The sequence below is a fragment of the Penicillium angulare genome (genome assembly GCF_028827245.1).
Source record: "Penicillium angulare strain IBT 27051 chromosome Unknown utg000007l_segment0_segment0, whole genome shotgun sequence".
In the NCBI taxonomy this organism is placed as follows: domain Eukaryota; kingdom Fungi; phylum Ascomycota; class Eurotiomycetes; order Eurotiales; family Aspergillaceae; genus Penicillium; species Penicillium angulare.
This window is the reverse complement of record NW_026623166.1, coordinates 2,823,751-2,839,292: the sequence shown is the minus strand read 5'-3', so window position 1 is coordinate 2,839,292 and position 15,542 is coordinate 2,823,751. Positions and strand designations below refer to the sequence as shown.

Here is a 15,542-nt window from a genome sequence, read left to right as displayed (position 1 = left end):
TACATCGAATTTGAAAATGATACTACCTGCCAGAAGCAGGAAAGTCATCAAATTTGTCAATTTTGGAACGGTTCCTGGGATTCGGGACGAGGTTAGGCTAGGGAGAACCGTGGTGTGTATAATGCGTGGTTCAGACTAGAAAGAAAATATACAATAATAATTATTACAATTAATATTGTATTCACTATTATAATAAGTGGGTTTAATGGTATATAATAACCAGGACATATTTATTGCCTGGTAGAGTTAGTCACGAGAGTGTCCATTTCGATCTCGAACGGTTGGGGTGGACATCCTATTCAGGAACCAGTCAGCATCGAGGAACTCCCGATTGAGCCCAATCTGGGAGGAAATGGCCGGTGCGGATCCACACTTCAAGATGCGCCGGGCGTTTCAGAGTGTGATTAGCGTTGACCCTGAGGGTGGCAGTGTTCTTAGCGGCAATAGTGGAGACCCACCAGGATCGCACGCAGGGATCTCATCCTAGGGGACCAGGTCAACGGGCTTTGCGGGGATCAAGGTCCTGGGCTGATGTGTGGTGCCTCCGGTTCAATGTTGGGTCCTCCCCCATCACGTCATAAGCCTCAAGCCTCTTGCTTTTCGGTCCCATCCTTCCACACCCTACGTACATTATGTACCGAGAATGGGATTCGTGATTGACGTACTAAAATATGCTATATAAAAGCCTAATTTATCCTTGCTGTAAAATAAATAAATAGGATAAATATAAAGTGCTTTTTACTATTGACAAGTATACTTCAAGTATTGATCTTATGAATTCAGTTATGATCCCAATATTAGAAACATGATGAATTGCCTTTTTCCCGTCGCAATGCGGGTTTCTGTGGAGGACACAATGTCTCTACTCATACCACGTTGACCAAGACAACGCTGCACGGGACAAGCACGCGTCAGCTCCCAGTGGGTCGAAGTGAATAATTGTATTTCAATTGGTCGATCCTGTGGTGCCAAGCTCGGCTATCGACTATCTGCCGTCTTTTTATGGAGTCAGACTAACCATATCCGGCACTGCGTCGACTGGTTCGAGGACTCTGCACAAACACAAGAATGTGGATGTGGTGGAGTCTGTGCTCCCCTCTTTCTCCCCCCCGTTTGTGTTAGTGTAGTTTGTTAAGTTTGGTCTCCCCCAAGTTAAACTACCCGGATTAACTCGTCTTCCGAGATGAGCTGGCTTCCGGTATCGGGAGTGGATAAAAGGAAGAGGGGGAGGGGGAAAAGGGGAAGAGGCAAAAAAATGGTGGCTGGATTTGTCCAATCATCATTTGTCCATAGCTGTTTTGTTTTTTTTGCAGCCTTCTTCTTCTGTCGTATCCTGTTTTTTGCTGCGTGGAGGTGGATGCCCTGGTGTCGTCGCCCAACTTTACCATTTAACCCATTTAACCGTGGTGGACACACTCTCTTGGACCTCCTTCCTTTCCCACTCATTGTCTACAGTAGCGGTGGGTATGTGTTCCTACAGCTGATGATGTTTCAAGCTGTGGATTATTTTATTTGATTCTCATTTGTGCTTTAATTTCTATGTATAGCAACAAATCTCGATCTGTTTTGCTTTACGCGTCTGATTATGCAGCTTCTTCTGAACCTTGTATCTTGCTTCTCCATATAAATGATGCCAAGTTCAATCTCAGATGCAACGTCGGTCATCAGACTCATGAATTAAGTCCGAACGGTGATGTGCGCCGCACATGAGACGAAAGTCAACCTTAGAATTTAGAGGATAATCTTTTTGACGATCTGCCGTGTGGGCACCGCCAAGATCGGAGCCCCGTGCAGATGACAGATGCCCTGTTTCTGTTTTGTACTGTCCGTCTGGTGAGATTGTGCTGTCCCCACCCACTAATCTTTTAACTAGTGGTTGTAAAACTAGTGACTATGGAGTACCCTGTACTCGGTAGCTACGGGGTATACACGGAATACAGTACAACAAAGCAAAAAAAAAAAAAGCTATCACATAATCCTCGATGCAATGTGAAATCCTTTTCCTTAAGACAGGGAAAAGGGTAAAACTTTATTTCCATGACTCCATGCACAATAGACCACTTGATAAATTGTGTATCGGCTTGCAGATGAGGCATATTGTGCTTATATAGCTGCATCCTTTGGATACCGGGCTCTCCGTTACTCCGGGGTCATATGTACATCATGATACCTCCGTACGGAGTACACTACTATAAACGACTAGATGATTTGGTGGGTCACTGATTTGGCCCGACGCGGCACTTAAGATTACTACTGTATTGAGCTCATAGGGCTATGACGATGCTGAAAATGATCAACATCATGACGTGAAGAAGATCGTGGACACGATAATGATAGTCAAGGTGTTCATGGTCAGTTCCCTCGAAAGCAAGATGCATTCGACTCAGAGTAGATTCATCCTGAGTCTTGTATTTGTCTTCTGCACGAGTCCCCATCCGGGGTGACCCGCACTCTCCAGATGTATCTGGTAAGTATAAGTAATATTTCTCCGATATTTCAGCGTAAGAGAGGGGTGTGCTCGAAGGCATATGAAGCTGACCGCCGTTTGGAGCTAGGGGAGTCATTTTTTTTTTCAGCGGGTTTCTCGGAAACTCAAGACTTTTCTGTGAGATTGAAAGCCGGGATCCCGTCGTGCTGGGCAGTCTTACCTCTTTGGGGTGGGGGATAGGGTGTGTGTGCTTGATTTCGAGACGCGTCATAAAATGGGTGAGCCGTGTTACGGTCTGGCGCTGTTCCTTTCTGGGGTAAGTGCGAAGAAAAGCGGTCAACACGTCTTTTGTGTGAGTGTGAGGGAGAGAGTTGGGTTTAGAAATTATTGTTTTATTCATTTTTTGACGGAGTACTCTTGATTTGATTTGATTTGATTTTGACATGGTAATAGAATTAGCTGACGATGCTCCACATCTCCCGTGTTTAGCATGGACCTCTCGACCTACAGACTGTAGTACTTTGGTTTTTTCGCTCTGTTCATTTGAAATGTTCTATGATGGAAAGTGGAGTGGCGTGAAGGCCAAAAAGGCCCAGAAAACAAGTAAAATAAAATAAAATAACCTGAGACATCAACTATGCTTTGTGGATTGACGTCCGATCTTCCCCTTTACCCTGTCTATCCGGCTCTCTCCGTGTAACCCATGGGTATGGATGGCCCCTCTTAACGGTCGCATCTCAGACCAGCTTAGCCAGCTTGCATATTTAAGTTTATACTGTACATGGGAGGAGAATACAGTATGCATCGATGTCATTGTTTGAGATATACCAGGCTTCGTAAGTACGTACTATGTGTATCCATACAATATAGGGTACGAGATGTGAAACGGGGCAGAGGTCAAGACTATTTGCCTGCTCCGCCCGAAAGAAATGAAAAATGCAGCGCAATCCATAACCTAATTTGCCTCCTTCCATATTCTACCACGAACACTGAGAAAACAAGTAACCCCCTGATGCAATCCATCTAGTAAAGTCCTGCCGGTGAATCTCGGGTGGGCCAGACACGGGATGGCTGAAAGGGTGGTGCTTGTTTTTCTCAGTTCGCGCATTGACGAAAGCCACGAAGAGAACGGGTCAGTATGGGGGCACAACAATCCCCAAGTATCGGTACCTGATGTGCCCAAGCGCGGTGCGGCGCTCCAACCCGACTTATCAGTCTAGATTCATCAATCGGCTCCATTGGCGGGACTCGGCCAGACCCTAATGGCTTTTTTTGTGGTCTCTGTTTCTCTTTTCTCATTTCTTATTCAATTTTTGGTTTTCATAACGGGAAAGAGGAGATCGAATTCCCGTAATGGGCAAAACTAGTACTTGAATGGAGAACTACTCCGAGTGGGAACAGTTGAATGGGAAATGAGATATTGTATACACAGCCCCCTCTCCAAAACTACTATAGAGATGATCCTAATATTAAAATCTGGTTCAAGATTGTTCGGGAACAAAATAAGAGTTCCTGAGAGATTAACCTTGGAAATCGAGCTACATGTTTGGTTCGAGTGCATTGGAGTAACCCGACCATATATCAATAGTTTACTCCAACTCAATGCTGGCTTGCTACTAGTATGGGCGGTAGTATATGTTTGGCGTACGATGGAGAGACCCACGGTTGTGATCGAGGAACAACTGTTCGACCCATGGGTAAATCTTAGACTTTCCGCATTCGGCTATTCCCTGGTTACTGTGTTCCAGTTTGTGAACTTGAACTTTTTTGGAGATTGGGTTTTTATCCTTTCTTGTTTGCTTTTCTGGAAACCAAGGCGACCGTGGAAAGCCCGTGGCGTTGTGTTGGGCGAACGCGGATGCGGAGAGGCCAATGGTGATTCGGCAACATAACCAAAGAGAAAACTCACAAACCTCCAGATGATTTGAGTTGAGGTCCATGGTTCCGGCATCAGGGCGATTTCCGATAGCTCTCCACTCCGTGGCGGTGGCTGCTCCTGTGATCATCTACGGGGCTTGAAGATGGCGGAATTGGTTGGTTCTCGAGTTTCTCGAGTTATACGTACGGAGTACGGGATATGTTCCCGCATGGACTGGTTGGATAGCCCGTCCAAATCCACATTTGTCTAAGAGAACTATTACCGCAGTTTGGGCGTTCATTTCATTTCAATTTCCAAAATTTTCTTTCCCTTTTCTGCTTTTGTGAAGAACCACGCGATTAGAAAGGGTATGGTTTAAAGTTAATTTCGGGGAAAGGGAGGTTCTTTAGCCTTCCTCGGCTCCTTCATATTACCTCAGATCCTTGTGATCACGAAGCTTGAAGAGAGGGGAAGGGGGAGGAGGATTTGGATGTCTTCGGACCTTCATCTCTTTCGGGTAGTAATAGTGTAGAATAGGTAATAGATAATATTCCGTCGCCACGGGGTGCTTTAGTTCTCCACCATAAGTGGATTTTTAGAGTATACAATAGTTTCTACATTCGTCAGGGAGAAAGATTTTGTTGTACGGCACTCGATCCTTCAAGGGTATGTGTGATGTATCGGATTCAAAGCCCAAAAGTCACATCTGCCGCGCTATTGCAGGAGCCGCGCCGCTAATGTCTCCATGGCGGGATGTGCTGGTCCGTCCTCTGACGTCGGTGTTCAGCTGGCCCCCTCTCCCCTCTCTTATTCCGAGCCTGTGAGGCGGGAGAGAGAGGAGACACGGTGGCCATGGCTTGCAGCTCTGAGGCAAAGGAGACCTATGTGGTGAAATACGAGATTTCGGATTGATTCGCTGTCGCCGGACTTGTTTCCTCTTCCCCCGTCGCACGGGGATTTATCTGATCCCCCTCGGACTTCTGCTGTCCACACCCCCTCTATGAAGGTTACTGAGAGGCCCTGGAAAGAGAGTGATACAGCTCGCATGGCCCCTCCCTCTCTTTCTCTCTGGCCAAATGGTAGGTTCAAATTGTAGGAGAAAAACCCGGCATTCCGTCATCACATCCGACAAAAGTCCTTTTTTAGCTTCTACACCGTGTACAACCCTTGCCCCTCTCCATGGTAATATCAGCCATGGTGCAACGAAGTACATGATTGTATATTATAGATGCAGATGGGGATCTACCCCCTCTGTTACTCTCCAAGGTGGGCCAGAGTAAACCCGACCTTTCTGATGTGGAGCTCGGTCGGCGCATCGTACATCCCTCCACACAATGATGGGTCGTGATGAGGTAAGGCTAGAATATCTCTTCCTTTTCACCACTGCAGGGAAATACATTTAAAGCAGTGTTTGACGGAGAGAAAAAAAAAGAGTGTGGGTTTACTGTATCCATTAGTCGTCGTCATGCGCATTTTTGAAAGAGAAATAGCCCAATAGAAAAAGAATTCCTGAACACCCTTTCCCGTAACTGTAACCCGTCAAAGACGTGAGACGTGCAAAGAGAATGAGGAAGCGGATCAGAATGCAGGCGTCAATAATGTACAAGCTATTGATTCGATAATTCGGCAAAGAAGATAGCGTGTAGCAAAGAAATAATGTGGTTGAATATTACCTTTTTTTTTTTTTCCTTTTTTCTTTTTTTTTTACTGAAATTATTTTATTTTATTTTATTCAATCTCAGCATTGATGAAGTAAGGTCTTCCCCACGCTAAACCAACCCTGGGCCGTGTCAAAGTCCCCCCCCCCTAGTGATTCTTTCTCCCACATACTCCGTCTAGTATGGCTGGGAGGGGGGTGGGAGAGGGCATCGTCATAGTTTCCTTTTTTACTCTGATTTGAATGTTTTTAAATGTTATTTCTTCTCTTTTGGGCTTCCCATTTCCCCCCCCCCCCCACCTCCAGTAACAATTCTTTGCCTCCTAAGAGGGTCCCCTCTGAACCAATCATGCTGGGCCCAAAGTTGTCCCCGTGGGCCCCTCCCACATTTGGGTTTGGGCGAGAGCCATGGCCCAATAGTCAACCCTAACCCGAGAAGGGGTTCAACCTTCAATGCATCGTGCGCTCCTACCTTTAGGCTTTGGGACTGGTAAAGTCAGTGTGATTTTTGATTTTGATTCTATTTATCACTTTGGATTTATTCAGGACCGTGAGTAAAGATCCCGAAAAATCAAAAAAAAGAAAGTATCACAGTATAATAGTATGTAGCCGTGTATAGGATAAGATTCATGACTCCAAATCAATTGACCTGGACACGCTGTTTCAAGTGAGAGACTCACCAGAGACCAAGAGCCCCGGAACGGGTATACCCTTTGACGTATGGCTGGGATCTGCCCTCTTCGTCTTTCCCCGCTACCTTGAAACACCACAGTCAGGGCGAACCTTGGTCGCTGCATCGTGAGTTTATTTCTTGGCGTCCCCTTTATTTTCCCTGGGTTAATTAGGAAAAAATTGAATAAAAAATCCCAAACCTCTCTATCTATTGATTTCCTCAATTTCTTGAATTTTCCATTTTTCCACATTTTTCTTTCTTTTTTTCTTAGTGCTTAATCTTGCCTAGCGCCTTCTCAGACACGGCACAGGTGGACCATTCAGCGGCTCCAGGGCTGTTAGTCTGTGCGGGACATTCCCCTACGCCGTGCGCTCCATCGGAAACACTGCCTCCCTCCACTTGCTGCTTTGCTCTCCCCTTTTTGCCTTTCCGTTGTTCGAGGTTGTTGGTATTCGAGCTCTGAGATCACTGCTTTTTGGGTCCCATGATTTTTGTGGTCTCCCCTTTTTGATTCTCTGGTATAGTCGTTTCTTTAATTTTAAATTCCTATGGTTCAAGTTGTTAATTTCTCATCTCCTATAATTTAATTTTATTCTAAATTATTTTAAATTTATTTCAAATGCAAGTTTTCTCGAACAATCGTGGTTCCCAGGTACGCTGTCCGATCCCGGAGTCGCGCTTTTTGCCTCTCGGTTTGTCCATACGGCACATTCTTGCGGCGCGTTTAATGGGGGGAGATTCTCTAGATCTTCCATTCCTCAGCCTAATCAGTCGACCAGTCTTAACCCTCTTTCTTTTAAGGTAGTACTAGAGTCTAGGATCTATACTAAAATTCCGAACATTGGCACTTCCTGTATGTCATGCTATAGAGCAAATCTCCCCAATGTACTGCCGGCATTAGCTACATCATCTACTCCGTACATCACCGTCATCACTTACACCTACACACCTCTTAAAACCCTCTTAAATTTCTTAGAGAGAGGGTCCGAGGAACTGGTTCCCGTTGTTAGTCCACTTCGCGCACTAAAGCAATGCGTCCAATCCTGCAAGATAAAATAAGGGAAGAAAATAATATTAAAAAGAAATAAAAATTCAAAAAAGCCATTTATTTGAGATTATGGAGATGATGGAACCCGAAATTCAAATCCTCAAAAAATAAATAAAAAATGGATAAATAAAAATAATGATTTTAAAATTAAAATAAATAAAATCACTGGTATTATTTCCCAAACGATCTGCAACCGTCCCCGAGGGACGAGGGACGTCAGTGGCTCTGGAGTGTATCGTGCCTCACATCTTATACTTATTGTTTGTCCCTTCTTAAGCTTCGCCGATCCCCTTCCCCAGACTGTTTCTATCTCTTCCCTCTTCGTCCTCGGGCTTTTTAAATTTTTTTTTATTAAAAAAAAAGTTCCCAAAATTAATCTGATCTTCGTGTTCATCTCTTCTTCAACTCTGCATTCTCCCCCGGATCAACACCACTCGATCTACACATCTTCAAGCCTCAACCCTGCTACCCCTCGCCATATTCCTTGGGGCCCTTTCGACAAGACGAATAAAACATCTTGATCCTTTCGCATATACCCTATATCCCTTTCGCGACTCTTCGCGATCCTATCCTCCATGACGATGGTTATTGAAAACCAGAACCGCCCGTATGGCGGCATGAGCTTCGACAATGTCTACCACCACACTCCACCACAATTCACAGACCCTTGGGCTGCTGCACACACATCCTCCCACTCGACTCCCCCTGTATACGCGACTGCCATGGGTAATGGTGCTGCTCTACCAATTAGCTCCGTGAAGGAGGAAGTTGGTCGAACCGCACCCATGTCCATGCCATACCCAAGCATCCCTGTATCCGCGCCCTCAATGGTGCCAGCCAGCAACTACACACCCTCCGGCTACGGCCCAGAGGTCATGGCTATGCAACATGAGGTGCCTCGCACTACTTTCGAGCAGCCTTCATCCTACACAACCGCTCCCCCCATGAGCAGCTTCGCTCCTACCAGCTCCTACCCCGTCAGCTACGCTCCAATTCACCCTGCTCAATCCCAAGATGCTCGTCGCATGTCTCACACGTAAGTTTGAATCCATTGCGAAAGAACCCTGCAAAAAACACAGAAATTCTAACGCGTGAAATTTACAGAGATGCTCGCGTGGGCTCTACTCAACCCCAAGCAGCTGCTCCCACATTTGGTGACGCGCTGGATGCCAGTCGAGGAATGGTGGCGCTCAGCCAGGATCTTACCCCCCGTAACATTTATGGCCCTCGCGGTGGGCGCGGCTCGACAGATTCCTATGGTTTCCCCTCAACTCATTCCTCCGCCTCCTCAATTTCCTCGGGTGGAAACTACCCCTACTACAGTGCCTCAGTAGGCTCTGTGGATTCTTCCGTGACTGATTACAGCTCAACAACCTCTGAATCCTATGAATCGCGCACACTCCCAAGGCCCACAAGCCTTCTAGCTGGAAGCGCGCCTCCTGGTCCTCAGTCCATGATGAGCCAGTTCAGCTCCAAGATGCCTTCAAACACCCAAAAGAAGCACAAGTGCAAGGTCTGCGACAAGCGCTTCACCCGTCCCTCTTCATTGCAGACACATATGTACAGTCACACTGGCGAAAAACGTAAGTCAAATCAGAACTACGCAAAAAGTCGACTTCACAGCGCGAAAACAGGCGAAAAAAAAGGGACCATTCAGCTAACAAGGAATTCAGCATTTGCCTGTGATGTTGCAGGATGTGGGCGCCACTTCTCAGTGGTCTCAAACTTGCGCCGACACAAGAAGGTCCACAAGGGCGAGAAAGACACCGGCTCCGCCGACGAAGACGAGTAAATTATTCCAACTCGAATATCACGCCACGAATTTCTCTTCTCCTCAAATGGACCATGAAACCATTTGAGCACTCTCTCCCATCCGCCCGGCGTATATCATTTCGCGCCAGTGATCCATCCCAAATCCATCGCCACAGAACTGTCCTATGTCCTGGCCGAGTTGTCTATGATCATTTATTAGATCTGGATTAATTTGCTCGTGCCTACTTTGTACAACAATTTGGGATAACCCCCTTTACCTATTTCTTATATCACGCTACATTTCTGGATTCATCTCCCGATTAGGGCGTTGGGGTTCTAATATATGTATAGCCTGTGGACGATCTGATTCGGGTTCAGGATACACTAAAAGGGCACGGGGGACAGCCTTTTTTGACGCTTTTCTTATCTTACTGCACGTCATGACCATAGAGGTACCGGCTGGTTTGCGTTCCTGGTTGTTTCTTTTCTATTCTTTCGCTAGACCTGGGAGTCACGTTTTTTTTTTCTGATACCAAGGGTTTGTGAAGGTTCAATGCGTTTTTTCTTTTCTTTTTCACATTGGGCAGTTTATTTTTTGCGCCCTTTCCCTGCACAGCAGGCTTTCTTAATCTTCTATTCTCTACCTTGCATCTATTTCATTTGCATGTGTTAGATCTGTTATCGTGGACTTGGATCCAATTCTTTTTCTTTTCTTCTTTTTTCTTTTACCCTCTTTCCGGTTGGCTTTTGTCTTCTTTGTTAGGGCCGCCCTCTGTTTCCACCGGGTCTTTGCTTTTCGATCTTGGGCTGGTGTTGGATCTGATACCCGTGGCATTGGTGCGAAATTGTTTTCACCCTTTTATATTTTCTTGTCTCTCCTTTGTTCTTATTCGGTGAATCCTGTGGGCTGGAGCGCGATTTTGGGCCCCGGGTGTACTTCATTGCAGTCGCTCTAGTAAAGATATTGTCTAATCAACAATCAAGCGCTCAAATCAAACTTTTCAAAATACTTTTATCTTTGTGTGTAAACTGTCTATTGTATCTTCGTCTCACTATAGTGGTTCGTGTTGTACTCTCGTCCTTTGGTGTTGCTTGGCTTGTTCCTTACTACGGTTTAAGTTGTAAGGTACAGGCCGAACAACCTTGATAGGTGGAAAGAGTTGTGCAGCATCAGCTTAGTTTCAAATATAACATCTATATCGCTTGGCGTTTTACAGTCTCAATTGACTCGTCATATCATGTATTTTCGTTTCATCTTCAATTTTGACTTGACAATCGGATAAATATTAATAGGAGTTGTATGTATACGGAAGTTGATAGGCACCCGCTAACTGGTGAACTTCGTGATGATGCCTTGTGGCCTGATCCCCCAAGGTAACTAGTACGCTCGTAAGCTGGATAGTGATCTACACCCATGAATAGTGGAGATGAACTATAGATATGGACTAAAGGAATGGCCATTCCGTTATGCCAATGGACACATCTGAAGATTTAAAAGCATACACAAGAAGGGGATAAAATTATGATACTAAATCCATAGTCTAAATAGTCCGTTTCGAAACCCTGTCACCAGGGCAAAGAATGCAGCAAAAGAGAAAGCCGGACCAATAAGTCAGCTCAGAACGCCGTAATTTGTGATGAGTGTTCGCAATGAGAGAAAGTGATTTGGTGGAAATGAGGGAATAAACAAGTATCAATCGATACCGAGCTGCACAGCACCAGGCATACACCAGCTCCAGCAGTAATGGTGTGGAGATTTAACGAATACGGTCCAATTTGGCCCTGTTCGCAGCAAGTTGGTCGTCGACGAAGTCGCTCTGATGTAAAAAGTTAGTATCGGACATTAGAGATAATTCGTGGGATGGTCATAGTAAAACTCACCTTGCCTGTGATACGCTCCAAGTGTCGGTTCTGCTCATCAAGCTCCTTACCAGTGGCCTTAGCCAGACCATTAAGCCGACCGGCGGCACCGCTAAGAAGGTCCAAGTTTTGCTCAATTTCATCCTCCATAGCCTCGTCTTCACTATCGGCCTCGAACTGGTACTTAGCACGCTCGGTGACGCTGGCCTTCTTTGGCTTCCCTTGCTTGCCAGCCTCACGATCAATATCACGGAACATGCGATCCATTCGCGTATTCGTCTGGAAAGCTTCTGCTCGAGTACCCTCACGAGCATCACGCTCCGCACGATGCGTATTGAGGACCTTCTCATCACGATCACGACGACGCGACGCACTAGTAAATGGGTTCGACACATGAACTGCAAACATGCTCTTGTTCAGCGTTTTTAGCTCTCGAGCCTTCTCCTCAGCCAAACGACCTTCAACAGTCGCCATGTCCAAGCTCTGCTCGGCTCCATGAACAAGTTCACCCTGAGCACCGAGACGAGCCAATGTAGTTCGACCCGTCTCCTCAGCCTGCGCCGCAACACGGAGAGCATTCCGCGTGGACGAAACATCTCCCTGCTTAACGTGGCGCATTTCTTGCTTAGTCGTCTGCACTGCTTCCTCCTCCTCTTCCTCCGCTGTCAACTGTCGGTCTTCGAACTTCGCCATGCTGTATTCGTTGCTTCCGCCACCGTAAGAGTTTCCGCCACCGTAGCCAGGCTGTCCGACCTGTTGTCCACTTTGTCCACTCTGCCCGCTGCCAGGACTATAAGGGGGTGGAGCTCCTCCGCCGGCATTCGATTGCGCCCGACTGCCAAATAGCTCGTTGCGTGCGTTGTCGCCAGCGGCGGGGTCATTGGGGTCTGAACCACCTAGTCCACCGTAGCCGCCGGCTCCATATCGGGATCCGCTTCCGGAGCCAGAGCCAGAGCCGGTGTTGGGGCTGCCAAATCGATTGCTGCCGTATCCGCCTTGGTTACCGTAGGCATTGGGCGTGTAGCCGGAATACTTGTTATCGGATGGGATGGTGTGGGGGGAGTTGCCTGACGGCTGGTCTGGCATTGGGGCCACACCGGCATTTATCTTGGCCTTGGTGTAAGGGTCTTGGGGAATGGGCTGCGCATATGGGTTCGAGTTCTGGGCTGGGCTCTTGTTCTTATTGCGGGAGCCGAAGAGGGCACGACGGTTGTCGTCGCCGTCGCCGTCTTTATCGGATTTCTTGAAGAGGCCCATTGCGATGGCGGGGGATGTGATTTCTTGGCGAGATGAAAGAAAGTTGTTTTGAATGTCAAGGTAATTATTCAAGGCTTCTGAAAGGTGAGAAGGTAAAGTCAGAGGACAGAATAAGAGATTAAAGGAGAAATAGGAGTTTGAGAATGAAACAGAGAATCACAAAAGTTAAGAGCCCAGTGTGTCAGGGGAGCTTGAAGGCCAGACCAACTTGTAACTTTTAGGTATGGTATTTACCACAGTACACGCAAGCTAATAGCTGAGGTGGTGGTGGCGATCTAGGGTCTGGGACAATACCAATACAGGCGATCAATCTTAGTCACCGCTACTAAACCCGAAGCGGCAACATAGCCATCCCCGCGTTATTTTTGGGTGTGTTTGATCCGGTTGCCTGTTAACCACAGCCTCCTTTTCTTTTTTTCTCTTTCCAGCGATGGCACCACTGGGAGATGCCGACTATTGCGGAGACAAGGCCCGCAGGGATCTGCTAGCCCTGCTGGAGGGCGTGAGTATCACCTTCTCTACGCCCTTCTGCCTGTTCTAATGGCGTGTAGGCTCGGGGCAAGAAGAACCTCGTCGTCAGTCAGGAGCTGGCTGGTCCAGTGAGCCTGTTCATTAAGTTCTCCGTCCTACAGGAATATGGCGTAGATCGAGTGTTTCTGCTGGAAAATGCAAACATAGATTCGTCGCAGCGAAATGTCGTATTTCTCGTTCGGGGCGAGAAGGCACAGCATATGCGCACTGTGGCGCGTAAGTTATGACGATTTTTCCATGTTGAGCTTCATGTTTTCCTCTTTTGGTTCTGTTTTCCTGTTACCTCAATCAATGTACTATTTTGGGACATCATCAGACTTACGCAGATTAAACCTACTCTGCGTGGTCTTTCTTTTAGAAACTCCCGAGATTACAAACAGAGCTCATTCATTTGGCTTTCATTCCAAAGAGTTGTCGATCGGGAGTCATCAGATTGGGCTAACATTTCTTTAGAACAGATCAAACGCTTACAGAATAATGGGAATGTAGAACATGAGTTCTCTATCTTTTTGACTCCAAGGCGAACTCTCGTGAGTAACGCGGTCTTGGAAGAGGCTGGTATCATTGGTGATGTCAATATCGCCGAGTTTCCATTGCATTTCTTGCCTCTCGAGCAAGATATTTTATCTCTTGAGCTAGATGACGCCTTTGGTGATCTGTACCTGGTAAGTGGATTTCTATCGAACACATAATTCGATCAAAACTGACAATGATTATAGCACAAAGATCCTGGCTGCATATTCCAATCTGCCAAAGCTTTGATGGGACTTCAACAGCGACATGGCTATTTTCCTCGAATTGTCGGTAAAGGTGACAATGCGCGCCGCCTAGCTGATCTGCTACTGCGTATGCGGAAAGAAATTGATGCGGAGGAGAGTTCCGGGTTGGCAGACCCTTCGGCGCGAGGGCTACTCCCCAGCGCTGATACCGAGAGTCTCATTATTATCGATCGTGATGTCGACTTTGGTACTCCGCTCTTGACGCAGCTCACATATGAGGGTTTGATTGACGAATATGTGGGCATCAAGAACAACCAAGCTGAGATTGATACCAGCATTGTTGGACAGCCATCTGGGCCACAGACCCAAGAGTCATCTAAGTCGCCACAGCAGGCCAAACAAGGGCTGAAGAGGAAGATTCAGCTTGATGCCTCTGATCAGCTGTTCAATCAGTTGCGAGATGCAAACTTTGCTATTGTCGGCGACATTCTGAACAAGGTGGCTCGTCGTTTGGAGACTGAATACGAAACCCGCCACAGTGCGAAGACAACCACCGAGCTCCGAGATTTCGTCAACAAATTGCCCGCCTACCAGTTGGAGCACCAGTCTCTGCGGACTCATACCAATCTCGCTGAAGAAATCATGCGTCTCACTCGGTCCGAGACCTTCCGAAAGATCTTAGACGTGCAACAGAGCAATGCCGCTGGCGTCGACCCCATAAATCAACATGAAACTATCGAAGAGCTCATCGCCCGCGATGCTCCTCTGAAGAATGTGCTCCGACTGCTGTGTCTAGAATCATGCATGGCCGGTGGCCTTCGTCCCAAGGACTTGGAAAACTTCAAACGTCAAGTGATTCAAGCTTACGGCCACCAACACATCCTTACCTTCTGGGCTCTGGAGAAAATGGAACTTCTTCAACCTCGATCGTCTGCAACGACCATGCTTCTACCTACAAGTGGACATACCGGGACAAAAACCAACTACGGGTATTTACGAAAGAGCCTGCGTCTGGTTATCGAGGAAGTCAGTGAGAAGGAACCTGAAGATATCTCATACGTTTACAGTGGATTTGCCCCACTCAGCGTGCGACTAGTCCAATGTGTCTTGCAAAAGTCATACATCACATCCCTCATCAAAGGCGGTACTCCCGCCGCATCGGCAAATACTGCTAGCACGGGGTCTCCTGGGTGGCTCGGCTTTGAGGACGTTGTCAAGAGTGCCCGCGGATCCACATTCAGCATCGTCCAAAAGGGCGATGATAAGGCTGTGCGCGCCCGTCAAACTTTGAGCGGCAATAATGCCACCAAGACTGTTTACGTTTACTTCTTGGGTGGTATCACATTCACAGAGATTGCTGCGTTACGGTTCGTCGCGGCCCAGGAAGCACCACGCCGTAAGATTATTATTTGTACAACTGGCATTGTTAGTGGTGATCGTATGATGGACGCTGCCATTGAGAAGAAAAGCTTCGCAAACGCGGAGTAGCATCCATTCCAAGGTTCCTTCCTACCTTCAGTCTCGATATCATAGATCTAGCGTTCTCTTCCCTGAATAGTTTTCATTCCAATGATACCATTGCCCATTTTCAAGATGAAAGTTAAGTGACATCTACTTCTCCAAACTAGAACGCTGCCACTGGGCTGAAACTGGGAATATTTCTTTATAATGAGTACGACCTTTTTTTCAAATGCCAGCATCATGGTTAGCGCCTATCAATATCGTCATCTTCATGGTGATTTTCTTAGGCTTCCACTTT

General features: G+C 46.9%; 4 protein-coding genes across 4 annotated transcripts; 2 read left to right on the top strand and 2 right to left on the bottom strand.

Annotated features, from left to right (window-relative positions):
• Positions 1–2,264: 2,264 nt before the first annotated feature.
• On the bottom strand, positions 2,265–2,564 carry N7478_010323 (uncharacterized protein; the record flags this gene model as incomplete). The annotated part of the gene is made up of 1 exon (XM_056926537.1): positions 2,265–2,564. One exon carries the CDS (start codon positions 2,562–2,564, stop codon positions 2,265–2,267), a length of 300 nt encoding a protein of 99 aa, XP_056775907.1.
• Positions 2,565–8,239: 5,675 nt separating this feature from the next.
• On the top strand, positions 8,240–9,456 carry N7478_010322 (C2H2-type zinc finger protein; the record flags this gene model as incomplete). The annotated part of the gene is made up of 3 exons (XM_056926536.1): positions 8,240–8,700; positions 8,769–9,247; positions 9,338–9,456. The coding sequence occupies 3 exons, from the start codon at positions 8,240–8,242 to the stop codon at positions 9,454–9,456; spliced, it is 1,059 nt and encodes a 352-aa protein (XP_056775906.1).
• A 1,717-nt stretch (positions 9,457–11,173) lies between these two features.
• Positions 11,174–12,533, bottom strand: N7478_010321 (putative plasma membrane SNARE protein (Sec9); the record flags this gene model as incomplete). Its single annotated transcript, XM_056926535.1, has 2 exons — positions 11,174–11,233; positions 11,298–12,533. 2 exons carry the CDS (start codon positions 12,531–12,533, stop codon positions 11,174–11,176), a joined length of 1,296 nt encoding a protein of 431 aa, XP_056775905.1.
• A 430-nt stretch (positions 12,534–12,963) lies between these two features.
• Positions 12,964–15,271, top strand: N7478_010320 (Sec1 family protein; the record flags this gene model as incomplete). The annotated part of the gene is made up of 4 exons (XM_056926534.1): positions 12,964–13,035; positions 13,085–13,280; positions 13,518–13,729; positions 13,784–15,271. 4 exons carry the CDS (start codon positions 12,964–12,966, stop codon positions 15,269–15,271), a joined length of 1,968 nt encoding a protein of 655 aa, XP_056775904.1.
• Positions 15,272–15,542: the final 271 nt, after the last annotated feature.